Source organism: Vanellus vanellus (assembly GCF_965231255.1).
Source record: "Vanellus vanellus genome assembly, chromosome: 3".
In the NCBI taxonomy this organism is placed as follows: domain Eukaryota; kingdom Metazoa; phylum Chordata; class Aves; order Charadriiformes; family Charadriidae; genus Vanellus; species Vanellus vanellus.
The window spans coordinates 13,025,759-13,046,497 of NC_138907.1; the positions used below are offsets into that span (position 1 = coordinate 13,025,759).

The 20,739-nt window shown below is 42.4% G+C and overlaps 1 protein-coding gene across 1 annotated transcript in view; it reads right to left on the reverse strand.

The window, feature by feature from the left end:
• Positions 1-20,739, reverse strand: part of EHBP1 (EH domain binding protein 1) — a 236,828-nt gene that overhangs the window by 192,095 nt on the left and 23,994 nt on the right. The window contains exons 3-4 of the mRNA XM_082480396.1: positions 13,768-13,825; positions 1,643-1,738 (exon numbers count right to left, since the gene is read on the reverse strand). Of these exons, the coding sequence (XP_082336522.1) occupies positions 1,643-1,738; positions 13,768-13,825 (154 nt within the window). The remainder of the gene's footprint in view (positions 1-1,642; positions 1,739-13,767; positions 13,826-20,739) is intronic.

The following is a 20,739-nucleotide window of genomic DNA, read 5'->3' on the forward strand; positions in this document are numbered from 1 at the left end:
AAATTAAGGGTGTAGTAATACCCAACACCGGCTCCAGAGGCACCTCTCTCCCTGATCCTAGCCCTCACACTCACTTTCAGTGGCACAAATACAAGTTTGTTGTGCTGGACTACAAGATATAGCCCTGAAGCAGCAGAGGTAGGAATAAAAAGGTGGGGTGGGATGGTAGGAGAAGGCTGGGAGACACTTCTACTCCAAAGCCACAGCATCACAAAGCTGCACCCAAAAGAAACTTAATTTGTCATTCTTCACGTAACATGTTATCACGTACACAAGCAAAAAAATCGCGTACATTTCTGCTTCACTTTAAATGTTAAAAATATTAAGTAACATTTACTGTGTTACATAGCCATATTCAGATTACAGAGACACACAGCACAGTCACGTAATGGTGTTAAACTTCTTAATCCAAGTAGAGGCCCTTGAAGCATGCAAAGGCAAACAATTTTTGCGAGTGAACTTTTGAACCTCGGTTGAAGACTATGTGTCTGCTAAGAAGAGAGACAAATTTATGATAGTTAGCATCACTGGCAACCTGGGAAGTTTCTGTTCATTCTGTTCACTGGTGATCCCAAGGACAAAAAAAAAAAAAAAAAAAAAAAAAAAAAGGGCGAGAAACCCCCTTTTTAGGCTTAATGAACCAAGTAATAAATTCACATTCTAAGGGTAACTAGAAGCCACTTCTAAGCAGTTACTCAGGGAAGTCCCCAAGACAAAGAAACAGAAATATTACTAATTAGAAAAAAGTATCTTACTGTTGCCCTAAGCTATAAAGGGAACAATTATAAATAGGAACAACCAGAATGTAGCTGTAGGCACCAGAGTAAAACAAGAACGAACTAATGGAATGAAAATCCCAGAAATCTGCAGCCTCCCGGGCAGCCTCCTACACTGTCACACGTGCCAAGCTGCATTGTTTATGTTTCTGCAGAAAAAGCTTTGTCCAATGATATTTGGGAAATAAGTTCAAGCATAACCATCAATTTCTTTCTCCTGCTTCACAGCCACACAAATAACTTGCTTTTTTTAATAGAACAAACACAGTTCCTAAAGACATTAAAAATCCCCTGTAAAGTCTTATAATTCTCTGTACTCCTCAAATTCTCCACACCCACTCCTACAATTGCAATCACGTAAGTACCGTGATGTTTGTGTGGCATACTAAATACTGTGAAATTAAGAGCTGGAGTCTGTTTGGTAGTCAATAGCGTAAGAAATAGGGTCACTGCACTGCAACTGAAGAAGGAAGTGTAGAAATGGCTGTGTTTTGACAACTTCTGGCTTACAGTATTTAAAGAAAACCAACCAGACTGTAACCCATGCCAAGCCCTTACACATGTACTACGTGCGCAGTTACACATGTACTAAATTCTATGCCAACAACTGCCATAATCAGCTCAATGGGATATTTCAGTGTGTTAACTAAACTACAAAAGTAAGCTTTGGCAGGGAACAGCCCATCCTTCTCTCCCGGCTTTAAGCTGGGGACGTTGATGTTGTGCAGTTAACAATTTAAACCCAGCAAGATTAGGTCTTGCAATTATAATCTGACATTGCCAACCAGAATTTTTCATATGCTGTTTATGAAATAGGAGAGATTATGCTAAAAAATAAATAAATAAATAAAATTACCACAACGTACCTTAAAGAGCGTCACAGTAATTTCAACATTTTCAGGAACAGGCCATACCACCACCCCGCGGTATGGGTTCTTGATGCCAGGCTGCCAGCTATGTGCCTAAAGGAAGAAAAGAAACAGTTGTCTTAAATCCATAATAAAAGTGCTGACCAGTCCCATGGGACCCTACCCGTGCAGGTAGAAGTACCATGCCACCAACTCCAACAATGCTGCATTCTTAAACCTAGAACTCTATGAACACTACAAAGGACATCATTAAGAACAAGAGTAAGGAAACCCAGACCATTAGCAGGCGCTTTTTTTTTTTCCCTACTGAACTAAAGCTGTTCCTCACAAGGTACTAAGCTCTATACTTTTTAAGTACACAGCACAGGTTCAGGGCACTCACAGCCTTGCAAAAATCAAGGCCGAAAGGTCAGAGCTTCTGTAGCAAGCTGAGCTTTATTTTGGTTTTATCCAGATGAGGGAATGCTTTTATTTAAAGAACACTTGATGAGTACAGCACATAGCACAGGTTTAACCATGTTTAGACCTCAGAGCAGAAAGACATTTTTATTTAAGAAAAAAAAAAGCACATAAAGCAATGATTTATAATACAGATTAAATGCTACTATAATGTTTAAATTCTTAAGAATTAATATGCTGGGGTATCTACACCTAGAAAAGATAATGATAAAAACACACTAAAATAGACTGAGAATTTGTCCACCTTTGAGTATCAATTTGGATTGATGTATCATCTGTGTTTACATTTTAATAGCTAATCCTGAAAAACACTACATGTGAGCATTTCTGTTTTGGAATATGCTTTTTTCTAAGCTCAACTTAATCCATTTTGTGATGCTGTAAGGGCAATGAGGGAGGGATGCCAACGCACAAGTGACTGCTGAGCAGCATGGGGGTCATTAAAGATCTGTGGAAGGTTTTATCAGGCAAGAATGTACAATCTAATTACTGTTATCTCAAGCCAACTAACGGGACTTTTTTTTCCTTTTTTTTAATTCTAGAGCATCACTCATTGCAGTTTTACACTCCTTCCAACACTGCGAATTTGAGGAAGACTGCCTGTTAGAAGAAATTTTTGCTATAATAAGGTTAGTAGGATTTGTGCTTCAGGTTCTCAAGTACCCTGAAGTAACCTGGGCAACTTTAAACATGGCTTTGCCATACCAAAGTGGGAGAGACAAGACAGTGAAACAGTTCCATTCAATCACACAGAGGCAACAACTCTATACTGTAAGTGGTCTGTAGTCCAGATGCCGGGTTCGTGTCTGCCAGTCCCACCACACGTGCCTGCTGCTTCAGGAGCCCTCTTGCCTTCAGCTGGGCTTTCACTGGTGCCCACAGTATCACAGGGACTTCCTCTAGACCCGCTCTTAATCCCTCAATCCTCACACAGCAGAGGCCTGCAGATTAACTACAAGTGACAATAACTGCTAAGGCAGCAGGGGCAAGGAGAGGAAGGATGAAGGGAGAAGCAGAGAAATCGAGAAGAGACGAAGCTGAGGAACGGGGAAGCTGCTGGCAAGATCCAGCCCATGCAGCCACCAGAGAAGAGCCCTACCTGCCTCCACGTCTCTGCGTGCACAGCATGCTCATTTCCACCCTGTTATTTTTATTTTCTTGCAGAACATCGCCAGCCCTCCTGTGGTTTTATCACAAGTTTTTCCACCTTTGGTGCTCTGCTTAAAACCCAAGCTCCCAGAGACGCCTAATTAGATTGGAAATTTCAGTAACTTTCTATGTTTCGTGCTTGCAGAATAAACGTAAATGACATGATTTGGAGCATCTGAAAAAAGGAATTAAGAGCAACTTGAAAGAATCTGATGTCTACAATTTTTAATTGCATAAATTTCATCCTTATCTCATTATTCTAAAGCAAGCCTGGATGGATTTCTGAGTAACTGAGCAAACAATGCTGTTTATAGCTTTACTCCATGAGTGTATTTTCTAAGAAAAAGATGTTTCGCAAGCAGCAAAACACACCACAGTCATCATCACACTCACCACGGCCATCCGAGCTCCAGCTTCATGTCTCTCCCTTCCTCGGGACCCACAGTCCCCCCCATCGTTTCCAGCTCGTCCGATGGGGATATTCAGCAGGCACAAGGCAGCGATCCAGCGCCAGGTACACGCTCACCTGCCAGCAAGCCTGTCCTCCCATAGCATCTCGTCACATATATCAACTTCTCCTCCATAGGGGCACTCCATCCTTTTTCCAAATACCAATTTTCACAAAACTAGTTAAGAGCTTGTGGCGTGTCTGGAACCTGCACTTTCCTGCTGGTTTTGGCCAATGCTGACAATTATGCCCAGCTTTCATTGTCCAAGGTCCAGGCACCGACAGCCCGCTCAGCTGAGAGTCTCTTGGTTCTATTTATAAAACAAACTGAAAAATGAGCATTCACTGGTGCAGGCAGAGCTTTACTTCAAGCCCTTTATCAGCACTACCTCCCACCAGGAGAGTTTGAGAGATACAATGAATACACACATGGATATATATGATTTTCTGTCCCTGTGGCAGGCATGTCACTGAAAGCAACAACCAGGAGACAAGCCCTAGCTAATGAGCTTTTAAAGCAAAGCTGTTTCTGTGATCAGCTGAATGTTATTAAATCCTCCTTCAGCTTTGAAAAAAATAAAACACTGTACCACACTAGCAGCGTGACAGAAAAAGGTAACATCACAACTACATCTGGCTCCTTGGGAAGGAGAAAGGGAAAGGGGAAAGCAAAAGTGGGGAAACACAGAGGAAGGGCTAACAATGATGATAATTTAAAATTAACACGGAGAGTGTTATTCTAGCACAATATCCCTCATGTCAGGGACTTCTGTGTTGCAGTTTCTCGAAGTTACATCTGGCCTGTATCAAAAAAACCTTTTCAATTCCCAAATTACAAGCTTTGACTTTGATTTGGGAGCTGGATCAGGCCACCTCTGTGCAGCAGAACTGCCAACACTTCCAGACAGGCGATGGCTGCCAGGGCTGAGTCAAGGCAAGGTGCTGCATCTGCGCAGTTCACTTCCACCCTAATCCTTACCTCTAACTCAATTTCCCACCAGGTTGTGCCTTCTAGACTCTTTTTTTTTTTTTCCTCCTCTCCTACTAGTCTTCACTAGCCACCTCTCCTTGTCTCTAAGGCCAAGGTGAGAGAAGCAGGGGAGCAGAAGTGCCCGCTGGCAGCAGGACCCTCACCCACAGCTCTCCCCTCCCTGGGCTCATCTCTGAAACCCAAGGGATGAGAGCCGTGGCCTGGCGAGAGAAGCAGAAACATGCTGTTCCATTTCAAGGAGAAACTCCACTCCTTCCTTTTTCTGCCAGGGGAAAACGAGAGGAGGTGACGTAGCGTGAAAGCTCTTTTAAATCAGGAAAGGGGAGCTACAGGAGGGGTTGCTGAAACACCCTATAAATAGAGTGAATGACATTGTCCAACCTACAGCATTGCTCTGGCACAAACCTGATGCCGTTAAGAGGAAGAAAGCTGTTTAAGGAAGGACGCAGAGGTGAGCTTATGGGCTCGCATGAGCACTTCAGGCTACCCAGTTTTGAGATCTTTCCCCAGTTTTCTCTCTAAAACGATCCAGACAGCCCGCTTTGCAATCCACTTTTTGCAACGTTGTGAACATCACAACTGTTCTCTGCTTGAACTGGCAAGACAGACTTGACACCGCTGCAGTTTTGGCCTCTGGTCCCTATGAGAAGGGAAGAATGCAGATCGAAATCAGCAACTTACAGGGCCAGATAATTAAGATGTCCAGCACTCCATATGATAATGCACATACAACACAACAAAGGGCTTGAAAACCATACTCAAAATTAGTGAAACACTCCTGAAAATACTGAATCCGCTGTCACGCAGCCTTCAATAGTCAATAATTTCAAACACAAAGAGAATGCTCTGGTGTTTGGGCAAATTCTCAACATTTAGTAACACTTAATAAATTATCAGCAAGGCACAGTCTCTCCACTGTTGGTAAGTGTCCACTTTTTGATTGCGTGAAGCAGCAGACTCTCACGCACAGGCTGGACAAACTCACGTCTTGTTCTCCAGTAGTTTCTGCTGGAGAGCACAGAGCGGGCTTAATCATAAAATTAATGCCGAAACTCTCAATTGGTGAAACGTTACAGAACACTATAAAGTAGCTCTATCTAGTCCAACATATAACAATACATTGAACAAAAGAAGATGATACTAGCTCATCTTTGCAACACCACTTTTCCTTACAATTGCCCACCAGGGGCTGACCTTCACCATAGGAAACCATCTCCCACTCTGCAGGCAAACTTTGGGACGGCGGCAATTAACAGAGGTGCTGGAGATGATGATGACATTGCACAGCTTTCCAAAACAAAAATACATTTCTGCGAAACTTGGAACAAACCAGGTAATTTTTTAAACATTTATTTTTGAAGCGCTCTCCTCCAATCTAAAAAAAAAAAGCAAGCTAGTATCAATTTTCTGTAATATAAGAAATTATATGAACATTTATAAATCCAGTGTCATCCTCCTACAGGGAGGAGGGGGATGTAGTAAACCCAAAAAACCCCTACCAAACCTACACCAAAATTTTGTTGCCAATTCTTGAGAGGGGAGGAACAACCAAACAATAAAACATGAGAGAGACTGAATATAAACCTTCCCTTACAATCACTGCTCAGCTGTCAAGATTATAAACAGAACAATCTTTTAAATCTGAATAAGAAAAGATAAAGTTGAAGACAGCCCCAAATCAGGAACTTTAGTTTCAAACATGAAGTTAAATGCCACCACCAGCTGTTTGTCACTTCATCATGAAGAAGATAAGGCAGATGCAGGTAAATGAGCTAACTAGAGTACGTTATGGAAGCCACTTCCCCAGCCCCTGTATGGAGGGGACTTCATGACCTGGCACCCATGCCATTCCTATCATGACCAGCTCTACTTATTGCTGCTTACACTTTTCCTTGTCTCTACAAAAAAAAAATCTCTCCTGACCCTTCAAAAACAAAATATTATTTATTTCAAGAGCCTCTCCCTCCAGATGCTTTATGTTGCTCATCCGTTTTCTCCCTTCTTCACCACCACCTCGCCTCATCCTGCCTCTGCTGTGCAGGATAAATGCAGGTTACTTTCCTGTAAGATCCTAGAGCTGATCACAACATTTTAAGCCTGCTGCAAATTATGGAACGGTTTATATTTATGAATCAAAAATACATTCCTATAGCCGAGCCCTCAATATTGTTTTTTAAAAGCAGAAATCAGAACCAGCCCTACCATCATTCTTCCCTTGCAGCCCCAGGAGCGGCATTACTGTGAGCCAGCAAGGTGCTGCTTGTCTTGCCCTGATAGAAGTTTTACCAACTGCCTATGATCAGAGCAGCTCTGCTACTCATCTTTGTGACTCGTCTCTGTGACGGGCTGTTCAGGGCACAAGAGGCAAGCAGGAGCTCCACTGGCTCCAGCAGTGCTTAGGGCAGCTCAGCCTGTAAGGACAATCCTCCTTCTTCACTGTTGTCCAGGCAGAACACTTAGACAAGAGGAGAAAAAAAAAAAAATTAATAACACAAAGAGGAGGAGCTGACATTAAGCAGCTGGATCCTTCATCCGGTACCTCCATGTCAGCAGCGTGGCTTGTGAAGACTGATTTGCTCTATGCGATGAAGGCCACCAAAGCCATACATCATCTGCGGACAGCCACAGGCCAGTATGATCCAGCCGCTAACAGACCCGCTGGAAAAGGAATGGACTGGGAAAAGCTGCCGATCCCCCCACACCAAAGGAAACCTCAACTGGCAGTTTTTGGATGGCTTCTTCTTCTTCTGTACCATAGCTCAGTATCACAAAAGGAAGAGACAAATTAAAGACTGTACTCCAGACTACGGCTTGCATCCCCATGATCATCTCGAAATCATTGTGCTTGGTCCTCCAGTTAAAGAGACTGGGCACCACAACAATGGTCCCATCACACTCCTGCCCTGGGATGCAGTCCAAAAAACCCAGCACGTGCCCAAGAAGAAAGTTCAAAGCCGTGGAAACACCAGGCAGTCTTCATTCAACCCACTGCTGCTGGTGTTTAACAGATGAGAAAACAAGCAGATTCCCACAGGTCTTCCCATGAACATCATCAATTCATCAGCACGCACGTGGGTTACAACTGTATTTATGTACCCATATATTATTGCTAAAAAGCTACAGAAGGACTGCTAAGCTTGGAAAATGAGCAAAACCTCATCTTCACTAGGAAACAGTCTCTAGCACCAGGCTAACTGTTCATACTTAATTTCACACATACACATTCATGACATAGTCCTTAAATACATGATTCATGCTATTTCTTTCACCAAACCTTGCCTTATTCACTGCCCATGATAGCCAATGCTCGGATAAACAGCCTCTTCGTCTTCTCATCAAGCAGTTTCTGGCCTTAATCTATTTGGCTTCTTTTCTTTAAAACAAACAAACAAAACTGAATGCAGATTTATTTTTGTCATAGTTTTCTGGGACATCCATCACTGCATCTCAGAACATCACCAAAATTTAACTTTATGGGATCCCTGGAAAAAAGAAGGGTATTACGGTCCTCAATTTACAAGCAGCAAAAGAATAGCCAGTTTCCACTAGTTTCGCATGGTCTGCTTAAATCAGCCAGGACCTTATTTTATAGGGACTCGGCATGAAAAAACCCCTTTTGTTTTGTTTTCCAAAGCAGACTTTTTTCACTTCAAGTGCAAGGATGGCTGCTCAACACTGTTGCAAGTCAGTCCCCACATTCCAGACACCCTCTAAATGGAAAGCTATAGCAAATCTCATTTTAATACTCTATCCAGCCTCAGTCAGTAATTCTTTAGATGAGGTTGGGACAAAACTGACTTTCCCAAGGCAGCATTTAACCACATAACAGCGAGGCAGTTTTTTCTGTTCACGTCTCATACCTTCTCTAACAAACACCCTCCAACTTCATCGATTAAGCAGTTCCGCTCACCGCTCGGTCTTCATGCTCTCCCTAGCCACTACCTGCTTACCGCGGCGGCAATGCTGTAGGAAAACAAATTTGCAGTTGCCTTATTAAAGACTCTATGATATGTCTAAAAGGGTATGCACTGACCATTAGAATCCTAATTTTGACCGCTTGCATTTGCAACCCAGTGGGATTTCTTTACTTTACTAATAAACTGGGAAGCCCCAAGAGTGCCATCACCAAACCACGCTGGTCCCAGGCAGTCGTCGGCACGTTAGAGTCACAACACACCTTTGTAACTCTGGTCAGCAAAAAAGCTGGTAGTGCCAAGCAGGGCTGGCAGTAGGCAACAGATTGCAAGGGACAGCAAAACAGGTGACCCAACTGCTGCTTTATTGATGGCATATCCTCAAAAAAAGTCTCTGCGGGCTGCTGTTGTGGACAACAAGGGATCCTTTTTACTCACTACATATAGATCTCCTTTTTACTCCCTGTCCCTCTGTTTCTCTCCGCTCTGCTCTTACCACTGAAATCCTTTCCCTGTTCCCAACACTCTTCCTTCTCCTCTCTGTTTAAACAGTTTTTGATAAACCCAAGGCAGAAGTGCTGAAATCGCAGGCAAGGCACCTTCTTTCAGCTTTGATACAAAAAGGATCTTTGAAGAATAATTCTGCCAGGCTCTCAGAAGCAAGTGAAAATTTGATTCTTCAGAGGTGTAGAATTCAACCGTAAGCCTGTATGTGTGTTCACAAGACTAGCAGAATAGTACCTCCTTGATATCGCAGCAGCACCTCTTTTCAAACTGAAATTTCTTAGTTCAAAGCCTGGAAATCTGAGAGCATCTCAGTGAGAAGAAGGTAAACACATTTACAACACCTTTTTCCCATGTTCTACACTAGAACAAAGACTTTCTTCCCAAACTCAAAAAAAAAAAAAAAAAAAAAGAGGCAAGTCCTGAAGCCCAGGGTCTGAAAACTGGGGCAAAACAGGCCAGTGTGACAGGGTACCGAACAGGAAGAGTTAAGCAAGTCCACTGCTACGAGCTCCACCTTCTGCAAACTCTGGACGCCAGCAGCCATCTAAGTGAGGTTTGAAAAGTTGCAGAAAGCCCAACCTACCTGCTTTTGAAGAAAGAAAACATTTGCACCAGCAGATTGGTGACTTCTCCCCCAAGCTGAAAGTTCATTTCGGTTCTGGAATTGCTCAGTAATTCTGCCAAATATAGCGAGACTGCAAATCACCGTCTTCTGTAAACTCCTGGCACACACGATGAAGGTGCCCAGCTATACAGAGCCATCTCATCTTCACATGCCTCTTGAAAAGTATCGAAATCAGACTTGCCCAGAACGGAGCTGCAAGTAACTTAAATCTGCATTAAGGTAAGTAACTGCTGAATGCGTTTATGGTCCTGTATCCATCCATCAGACTCCTCTTTCTAAATGGTTATTGCTGTTCACCTGCAACACTTTAAAACTTACTATAATTTAACATATCTACATCTCTTATCCTATGTTTCCCTCAGTAACAACTAAAATATTCAGACTCCTGCACATAATGTCTCCCATGATTTCTTCTACTTGAGGGACCACTCTAGTAGTTTACTTGGAAAGAAAGCATGTGGGTCGGAAGGCATACCAAAATCATAGAAAGCCACAAAAATAAGGGCTTCAAAGGACGTCAAGAACTCAGCTTTCAGCCCAACGGTATCTTAAGATTACATTAGTTAAACAGGCCAGTTTCAGTATACATCCATAGCACCATCATACAGTCTTCCAAGTTGCAGCCCATTTTTTGATGGCATATCTCTTGTACTTTCCCAGTACAAGAGAGACATGGAGCTGCTGGAGAGAGTCCAGCATAGAGCCACGAAAATGTTTAAGGGACTGGAGCATCTCTCATAGGAGGAAAAGCTGAGAGAGCTGGGACTGCTTGACCTGATGAAGAGAAGGCTTGGAGGGGATCTTATAGATGTATATATACCTGAAGGGAGGGTGCAAAGATGACAGAGTCAGGCTCTCCTCAGTGGTGCCCAGTGACAGGACCAGAGGCAGTGGACACAAAGTGAAACAGGAGGTTCCCTCTGAACACGAGGAAACACTTTTTCACTGTGAGGGTGACCGAGCACTGGCACAAGTTGCCTTGAGACGTTGTGGAGTCTCCATCCTTGGAGATATTCAAAAGCCTTCTGGACATAGTCCTGGACAACCACCTTTAGGTGGCCCTGCTTAAGTGGACGGGTTGGACCAGGTGACCTCCAGAGGCCCTCCAACCTCAACCATTCTGTGAGCCTGAACTAACATATCATTATTTCTAACTATGTGACAAGTTCAGAAAAGAAATCATAACCTCCAAAAGTCTTTACAACATCGTTACAGTAAGGTAAGACCGCATCCCTCTCCTCCTCCTCAAAGAAACTGAAAAACATAGAAAATTATTAATGCTTTGTGCTCACCAAGCCCAGTGTCCATCAAAAATAAAGTAAGAGGAAATATTCATTTGACTTGCTTCCAAGAAAGCAATTAGATGGAACAAATATGTTGAATAAGTATTTTACTGGCAGGATGACTAAGAGATCAAGAACATTTATTGATCTACAGTCTTGGACCCAAACAGCTCAAATCATATCAACTACCTAAGCTCTAAAATTAACCCCATCTTCTGCCCAGGCCTCAGGGCCACTCAGCCTCCTAGTGAGCACAAATTAATTAGTTAGCAAAAGACACTTCTGAGACTCAGGTAAATCCGCCAGTTTATCCAAAAGTTGCTCCTACTGCCTGGTGACCAAAAGAGAGGACACTCACGGGAGGACATATCCTGGAAACGTATGGCTCAGCTGAAAAAACTTCAAAAAGCTGAGCTAGTGTCAGAAAATCCTCTTGCCACAGTGCAATGTTGCCATGGGAGCCCACGGCACCATGCCCATAACACCACAGGCAGAAACCCATCACTTCACAAAGCCCTGGTGGACTTTTGTTAGGGCTTCTGTTTCCGAACATACTCTGAGTCTCAACAAACCAGTCAATCATGGACAAATACCTTGCTTTTCACCAAGCTTTTTAGGGTTACAGCGCTTATGGAAGTATTGAATGTACTGCTCTGTATTACCTTTTCTCTCTCTGTTCTGCAGAAATTAAACAAAATAAAACCAGAAAATAGGAACAGGGTAAGCTACAACAGACACCATACATCAGCAGTTACTGCCTATATATATACATATATTTATACACCATGCTATGAATTCAAGGTAACTTGAGCTACCCTTCAATGAAAGGGGAACAGTCTGACTGGCTTTGCTGAAGAGCACAAACATGGATAACGCAGTTATCTTGGAAATGGTGCCAGACTAAGTTCACACCCTTGTTTACTCACCAGGTAACACCTTTGGGTTTTCATACCCTACAGCAGGATTGAGGATGCACACACTGCAGTAGGGATTTGGTTGTGCAGTCACTTTCAGTCAGTAACCAGCCTTTACATAAAACCCCTTAAAATAGCTTAGATCTCAATTTAAAAGACAAAATACAGAAAATACGCATGACAGACAGAAGAAGAAGAGTACCAGTAAAAAAAAAAACCAACCAACCAAAAGTCTCTCCCGAGTAGGGTAGGAAACTGTATATCATATTTTCTAAACATTTAAGTTATTCAACACAGTTATTTCAAGCTCTCTTCTCTATCATGGGTACCCTCTCTCCATCATCCCAGAGTTCTCGGAAGTATCATTTTGAGTTACATCCATACACCAAAAAAAGCTTAGACCATCTCTATTTAACTGAAGTGTTAAAGAATTATTAAAAGGCTGAGTTCCAACATTTCCCTTCTGGACAAGACCACTTGCCATAAGCCCCACGAGGGTAAGAGGCAACAGCTGTGGGGAGAGGGAATGAGCGAGTGTGGCTGAGTTATCTTGAAGAGGAGATGCTCCTGGGAAGGGAGGAAACCGGCACGCATTCCTTCTCCCTGCAAACCTGCCTAGTGGTTAGGACACTTCTTTTCCCCAGCTCATTGGTGTCACCCTTCTCAAGCTTTTGGGCAGATGGGGGACAGTCCTACACCAGAGGACGCAAGGCACCAAAAGAAATCCTGCAATACAACCAGCGTCCAAAGACCTTTGCTTGCCTGCTGTGTGCACGAAATTGGCTTCCCACCTCCCTAGGAACAACAACTGACAAAAGATTTTGCTCTTATTAGTCAATAATACAATACCATAGAAGACTGTCATATTAGGCACTGCAGAGGTTTAGAAATGCTTGCTATTGTTTCAATCTCAGTGTAAATGGAGCATGTTGTGGGGTTTTTTTTTAAGCTTCATTTCCCACGGAAACCAAGCCACGCACCCAGACTGTCTCACCTTTCCCTTCACCCCAGACCCAAAGGAGCCTCCACAGAGGCTAACTGCATCTCACTGTCAGAGCAGTACAATTTAACAGTCTAGACAAACCGTGCACCATTTAGCAAAGAGACAGTGATCTCATAAGGCTTTCAGATTTCCTACTGCAGGAAACAAAGTAAGGTGAAGCTCACAGAAGAGAGGGCTACTCTGCTCGCAAACTTTTACACATCAAAAACCCCAACTGCATGCAAGACAAACTTTATGAACGCCCAAATACTGAACAAACTTCACTTGGAGCTTCCCTTTTCCTCTGGCTACCAAGTCATTAGCCATAAACCACAAGTTCACCCGCTTCCTCACAATGCTTGTGGAAGTAAAATGTTAAAATTTAATTCAAATATACACTATTGGCTGAAAGAGCCTGCATTTACTCTTTTTGATTTGTAGTATTTTCTAGTTGTGAAACAGCCTCTTATTCAGACTTTATCTTCCTATTGCAGTGATGGCAGATTCTTCATTACTATTTTTTATTATGTTTAATACACTTCTATTAGTGAAACATTCTCATTTCTAATTAGGTCTGGCAATTAATAACTACAATTGAACTGATGACAATACAATTCTGCTAAACAAATAACTGAAGCTGAAATCAGAGAGTTAAGTGTTTCCATAAATTAGCACTGACAGCAGCAGCAGCTTATTCTGAACTTTACAGTTAAGCTGAGTTAATTATTTTTCTTTTCTTTCTAAAACATTTTTCATTTATTTGGCTGCTCCCCACACTCTAGAAACCAGTCCCTCAATCAGCTGACCCTGCTTGCCACTGAAGTTGGGACTTATTAAGCAATCAACTAACCTTAGAGGATTTTCTTCGGCTTCTTCTTGTCCACACCACCACTAGTTTATCTGGCTGCCTGTTGAAGATAAGGAAAAAACAGCTTAATTTACAACAAGATCAATATGTAAACAGTTTATATTAAAACTCTTGCAATACACAATGACGTCCTTAGTGGATACATTATCTCTTAAAAATAGCTCATCTAAAAACCCCTCTCAGCATCAGCCAGTTAACAGGAAAAATAATGCTGTATTTTTAGAAAAAGGCTGTCTTCCAATCTGCACACTAATGTCATCCTTCTCCTCCTGCTGTCCTCACCTGCGGGCATCTCCCCACAGCTAGCAGTACACTCAAGCACAGACTCTTCCATGGGGCAGAGAACAGGATCCAGCATCTTTAAAGACACCTCGGAAACAAGCTGGGACCCAAAATAAACATCAATGCAAACTCTAGCTTGAATTTCAAAGCAAACATATTGAAGAGGTACCGCTACGTAGCAAACAAAACGGATAACTTCACTTTTTCACTCCCAAAGGATTTTTTTTCCCCTACTTAAATACCTCAAACAACAGGAGAATCGAGTCCTGTGTTACACCTCAAAATCTCCTTGGAGGACCACAAACAGATCAATCAGCGCTTCCTCAACTTTCACTCAGAAGGCCAAGCACACTGAAATTCAGCACAGCTCTCCAAGCAATTGTTTACTCGGTATTTCCAACGAATGTGGATGCAAACCCTCCATAAAGGACACTTCCACGACAAATCATTTTCTCTTTAAATTTCTTAACATTTATTTCTTGGTTAATAGTTACAGCCCTGTTACTTCTACCTTACTAGTTTTACAATTGTCTGAGTTATTTTTGATACTGACCTAACTTCCGGGCTTTTTTTTTTTTTTTGCAGCCCATGAGACACTTCCCATCGTATGACCACACTTCTGGTCCCACTTCCAGACCCATGACCCGTCTTTCCAGAGACTCCTGACCCTCCATTCTGGCTTTCCTTCCCAGCTGACCGAAATCCTATCAGAAAGCCTGACTGCAAATCCACCCGCAAACAATTTTCAATGGAGTTCACAGCTCCACTTAAAAGTAGTAAAGCTGTGTCTCTGCCTGGAAAGGGAAAAAAAAAAAAAAAAAAAAAAAAAAAAATCGCTACTCGGGAGGTTTGAGACACTGGTGTAAGAATCCCTGCGTTTCTCAAGCCAACAGCACAACTTGTTTCCTGTTAAAAAAAAAAAATCATGGGGAAAAAAAATGAATGTTACAGAGAAAAAAAATCAAGATACAAGGCGCTCATTAAATCATTCATTAAAAGATGCACCGCCAAAAAATTCACACAAGTATTCTGAATAAAAAAGCAGCATTCACACTGCTATCCTCAGTATTTCCTCACAGGGAGGCCGTATCTATTTCATAACTAACTTTTCAAATGAAAACTCAACTGGTTTAACAGTCTGAGAGCCCATTTTAAGCACCAAAGTGCTGGCCACCGTATTATATACCTTCCCACTGAGCTGTTCATCCTTTCTGCAGGGTACAATAAAACAAATACATCACCTTCGATTCACATTTAAACACCGCCAGAACTAAAGTTCTTCCGAAAAACAGAGTTAAAGGCAGATCCTGCAAAGGAAATGAGGACATGACCTTTTATTTGCTATTCTATATTGCACCTTACTCCTTTAATATATCCCTTAATTTCCAGGTTGGGATATATTGAAAGTAAAATAACCTATTGCATTTCAAACTGTGCAAATTCACTCTTACGGCTTGTTTAGGTAACCTAAATCATAGGTTGGCTCTGCATGCAGCTTCTCCCGCAAAATATCGCTTGGTAATGAGGTCATCTTGTTGTACCTGGGAAGCACTTTGCTCCCTCAGTGTTGCGCATGTTCGGTTCTCATCTCTCAGCATACACCCTCCTTCGCTTTCATGGCACCTGTGGTTGTGCCACCCGAGGAAAAAAAAAACACCCCCAAGCAATTTCCTTGAAGCAAAGCAACCCAAACCCATGCCTACAATAAACAATTTTTTTTCTAGAGTTACTTCACTTTGCACTCAAAGCCGACTTATTCTCATTTCAGAAACTAGTTCATGAACTAAACTGAATTTAACTTTGACTCATTCGATCCTGAGTTTGCCTCTGAGCATGAAAAAAAAATAAATGCCAAAAGCAGGGGAAGGTCGGGGAGGGAAGGAAAAAGAAAGAAGAAAAAAGTGAAAAGAAAATGTGTTTCTACAGTAGCAGTGGCTACACTGCAGACAAACCTCCCTCCAAGAGCAGGACTCTGCATCCCAAGGGTCACAAAAGTAGGAGAAGGCAGGACAACACCTGCAGAGGAGTTAAGGGGAAGAGCACAAGCCCATGTTGCCACCAGCTCTCCACCTCTTCTCCCCCTCACGTAAAGGCACACAGTGCTCAGCAGCACATCCATTCCCTGTTTCTTCTGCCCAGGACTGCCAGCCACTCTACTGGCAGTGGCCTCAGCCTGCTCAGGTGTAGAGGAATACCAGCTATCAGAAACATGGAAGAGACAAAAAGACATTCCTCATGGTATACTTAGTAGATCGTGAAAACATTGAGTTCAACCACATGGATTTCAAGAGTAAATTTCCACAAGTTTTCATCAGAAGAGCACACAGTTCTCCAGAGATGCTGTGAGGGAGGCTAAGAAGGATCCTACCCAGGTCCCTTCCTTTCCTGCAATTCCAGGTCAGGTAACGGTGGTGTCCCTTTGCCCCTCTAGATCTGTTCTCATCTTGTCTTACATATCTTATGTATCTGGAGAAGAGAAGGCTCTGGGGAGACCTTAGAGCCCCTTCCAGTCCCTAAAGGGGCTACAGGAAAGCTGAGTAGGGACTCTTGATCAGGGAGGAGAGCCATAGGATGAGGGGGAATGGTTTTAAACTGAAAGAGGGGAGATTTAGATGAGAGATGAGGAAGAAATTCTTTCCTGTGAGGGTGGTGAGGCACTGGCCCAGGTTGCCCAGAGAAGCTGTGGCTGCCCCATCCCTGGAGGTGTTCAAGGCCAGGTCGGACAGCGCTTTGGGCAACCTGGTCTGGTGGGAGGTGTCCCTGCCCAGGGCAGAGCAGTTGGAACTAGATGGTCTTTAAAGTCCCTTCCAACCTAAACCATTCTATGATTCTGTGATCTTTGCATCACAAGTGATTTTTCTTACAAGCCACTGGATCATCTCCCCAGGCTGAGAAAGTGAAGCAGCACAGCAGGCTCCATGTGGTGCCAACTTCTCAACTAGGAGGCCAGCCCCAATGGACATAGCCCAAGAACTACTACACACGTGTGCAAACAAGAAGGCCAAGAGAAGCAAGACAGCAAAGCAAAGTGAGGAAGCAGGAGGATTGTCAGTACCAAAGCGAGTCGATTAAAAGCAGGAATGAATCCACACTTGCCTCCCTGCAACACAGACAGTTTTTCACTAGGGCTACTCTAGAAGAGACCATGGCTATGCCAGATGCCTCCAAAAATGAAGAGAAGAGTAAAAAAGAGACTATATGTAGACACAACACAGTTATTCTAAAATATTTAGTAGCAACCCTTGTTAAGGTTTGACAGGTCTCAATGAAGAAATCCTTCCAAGTCTGGACAGAAAAAAAATAATCAGAGCAGTAAAACATGACAGTAATCTCCTGCGATACTGGTCTGCGCGTGTCCCAGGTTGGTAACTGACCTTACATTTAATTCCCTTTCTTTCATTTCATTTTAAATCGTGCCATTGCTTGCTTGGCTTTACAGAGACTGTCAGAGACAGCTGGTGCTTCATTGCAGTTCTGCACCACACACACACACTCACAGTTATCACCAAGCCTGGATTTATTTCCCAATTTTGAAAAGCTCCCTCTGCCAGGAATATAAAGAAATACGCTGACATGAAAAAGCCAACTCAAGTCTCAATTCAGACTGAGAAGACCGAGCCACGCTGATGGAAGAGCATCACCTGCTCCCTGAGGCTCTTTCACCAGTATATTTATTTAAAGTACTGAGTATTACTTTGCTTCTTCAACTTCAAGTATGACAGAAATCCACATCCAGAGGTACTTTGCCAAAAGAAAACGAGGAAGGTCAACAGAATACAGAATGGGGAGAGAAGGGAAGAGAAAAAAGATCCCAAAGGATGAATCTCCCCGCTAAGTATACCACATGCTGAACTGAAACAAAACAGAAAGAACAGCAGTTTTTCTATGGGATTTTCTTCAAGAAAGTCACAAATCACAGAATCACAGAATGGTCAGGGTTGGAAGGGACCTCTGGAGATCATCTAGTCCAACCCCCCTGCCAGAGCAGGGTCACCTACAGAAGGCTGCACAGGACGGCGTCCAGGCGGGTTTTGAATGTCTCCAAAGTGGGAGACTCCACAACCTCTCTGGGCAGCCTGTGCCAGTGCTCTGCCACCCTCAAAATAAAGATTTAAAAATATCTCCATAGAACCATTTTACAAACGAAGCCAAAAGCAACCTTCTCTTCTACAATCTGTTCGTTGTTCTCTTATGCCAATATACTTCTAGAAGAAAAAGCCCAGCTCATATTTTAATCGGCAAATTTGCATTCAAAGTTATTAGTGCTGTCTCAGTGCTAGGAAATGGCCAAAACCACAGAATGCAGTTTGCTCATTTGAGTAATATTTCCTACTTCAGACTTCTCCCCTCCTTCCACATCATAAACATAGGCTGCTCGTTAAGCAACCATAGAAGCAAATGAAGTATTAGGCTGAAGACCAGTTTTAGTATCCTTTATAAGTTTACTTTGTAAACTCGGGGATCATCCCAAATACAAACAAGCTGGACAAATACTAATGGACAGCTATTAAAAATAAAACATAAAAAATTAGTTTCCTGTACTGTAAAAACCACATTTCTCATTCTTTTAAAGCCACCAGCTTTTAGATAATCACTTATTCAGCTCCAGCAAAGCCAGAATGATTAAGGTAAGGAATAACACACCACTAAGACAATGGGGTTGGGGAAAGAACTGGGTTTTAGCTGAACAGCGGCATCTCCACGCTGCTTCAATCTATACAAATTGACACCACCAACCCTTCAGTGGGAGTTTTCAGTATTCTACAGGACTACTTGGCGGTGCTTTGCGTTTCACACCGCACTGGTATGTGGCACTGGGGCAGCAGATACCGCCACCGGGAAAGGCAGGGACCCAGCCGCGGGTACTGAAGAATCCAGCTTGGATCCAACAGATCCTATTTTATAAAGCCTACCATAAACTCGTATTTGCTACTTACTCCTTTTTGCGTGGTTCACAAGAAACTACTCCTGAAGAAAGGCCAACTTATTTTATTATTTCCAAGTTAAACGTACTCTGCAAAGAAGCAGGGAAGATTATGATTTCAAAGGTCCTGGCTCATAAAACATCTATAATTCAAAACCATGCCTGCTTTGGCTGTCAGATGGAGGCCATGATTCCAGTATCATCAATTCCCCCATTGAAACAACCGATTTAAAAAAAAAAAGACAAAAAACTGGAGCCAGACTTTGACATATCCACAATTATTAAATAAAGTAATAAAAACATTCCACAGACTGGAAAAAACTATGTCACCTAATCATCACCTTGTATGCCACAAATCTTACCAATTGAAAAGGAGGTTGCGCAAGACTCAAGGTCTTCTGGGGTTTGGTTTGATCATTCCAGGAAACATTTGGCACAATATTTTGATTACAGAACTCTCCAAATATCATTTGTGAAAGGACATAAAAGGTATCAGTCTCCCGTTAGCTCTTGTTTTGTAAACCTTTTAGCAGAAGCAGATAACATTAACCAGGACCTATTTCTCCACCAAATTTACCGCTCGATAACAGAAAACTACAAAAGACATGTTTAGAATCTGTTGCTGGAAAGAATTGCAAATGCACTTAACGTTAATTTATGGCCACTGAAGCCAATGGCTAGCCCAATTAGTAACAACCCTTTGGTGAAAGGAGAGAAAATAGGTTTCAGTGTTTGTTTGTAACAAGGTATCATTACATTTGATAACATCCAATACTCTTTAAATGCCTGTAATGCAGAAAGTACCTTTTTTGAATATACATGGACACACTACTGCCTGCATGTTTGTTTTGGCAACTGATTTCCTAAGTGTTGGGGTTTGCTTTTTTTTTTTTTTTTTTTAGTTTTTTTTTATTCTTACTGCATTTGATTTGAACTGCATTAATTATTTCGGGCTGCTAGATTACTCTTGTGAAGCAAGCTTAAAAGAGTATAATTAACAAGAGAAGCAGCAGTGTTAGCACAATAGCATGCAGATGCACTTATTGAAGGATAAAAATAATTACTTGAGGACTAATGTCAAAGTACTTCTGATAAGATTTCTTTTTTTTTAAACTAACCTTTTGTCCCCTCTGCATTGTGCATACCAGCATGACACGCGAGGTCTTCATTAGGAACCAATCCTCCCTCCCCACCAGCACACAGCTTTCCCCACAACTGTTGGAATCCTATCAACGCACTCTAATGGTCTCTGAAAAATAAACACGATCGGTCCTATGCCACCATTAATTTGGGATGAACATTACTTTTCTCATTTTACAGATAATTACTTTGAAAAGCTCTCTTTGCAGTGCAGTCTTCTGCACTGGGACCTACACTATGCTGTGGATTACCATGAGCCAAGGAACTAATCAAGCAACGGCCTTTCGTGAGCCTCATACAAAGGTTTTTTTCCCTTCAGAATTTCCCATTGGTCACGATCAATGAAATTCCACAGCTGCCTACAACTCCAGGAAGCGCAGTCAAATCACCACCAATGCTTTAAACAGGCCTGGAGATGCTGGTAAGAATGATGTCACGCGTCGCTGCATTTGCCAAATGGGCCCTCTCACTGAGGGAAGATACAGCACCGATTGCAAAAGCCGGAAACATTAAGAAAATACAAATGCCGCACGGATAAAAACCATCCAAGCTAATTATAAGACGAAGTACATTACAAGATGAAACTTTGCATTTCAGGAAGGGGTTTG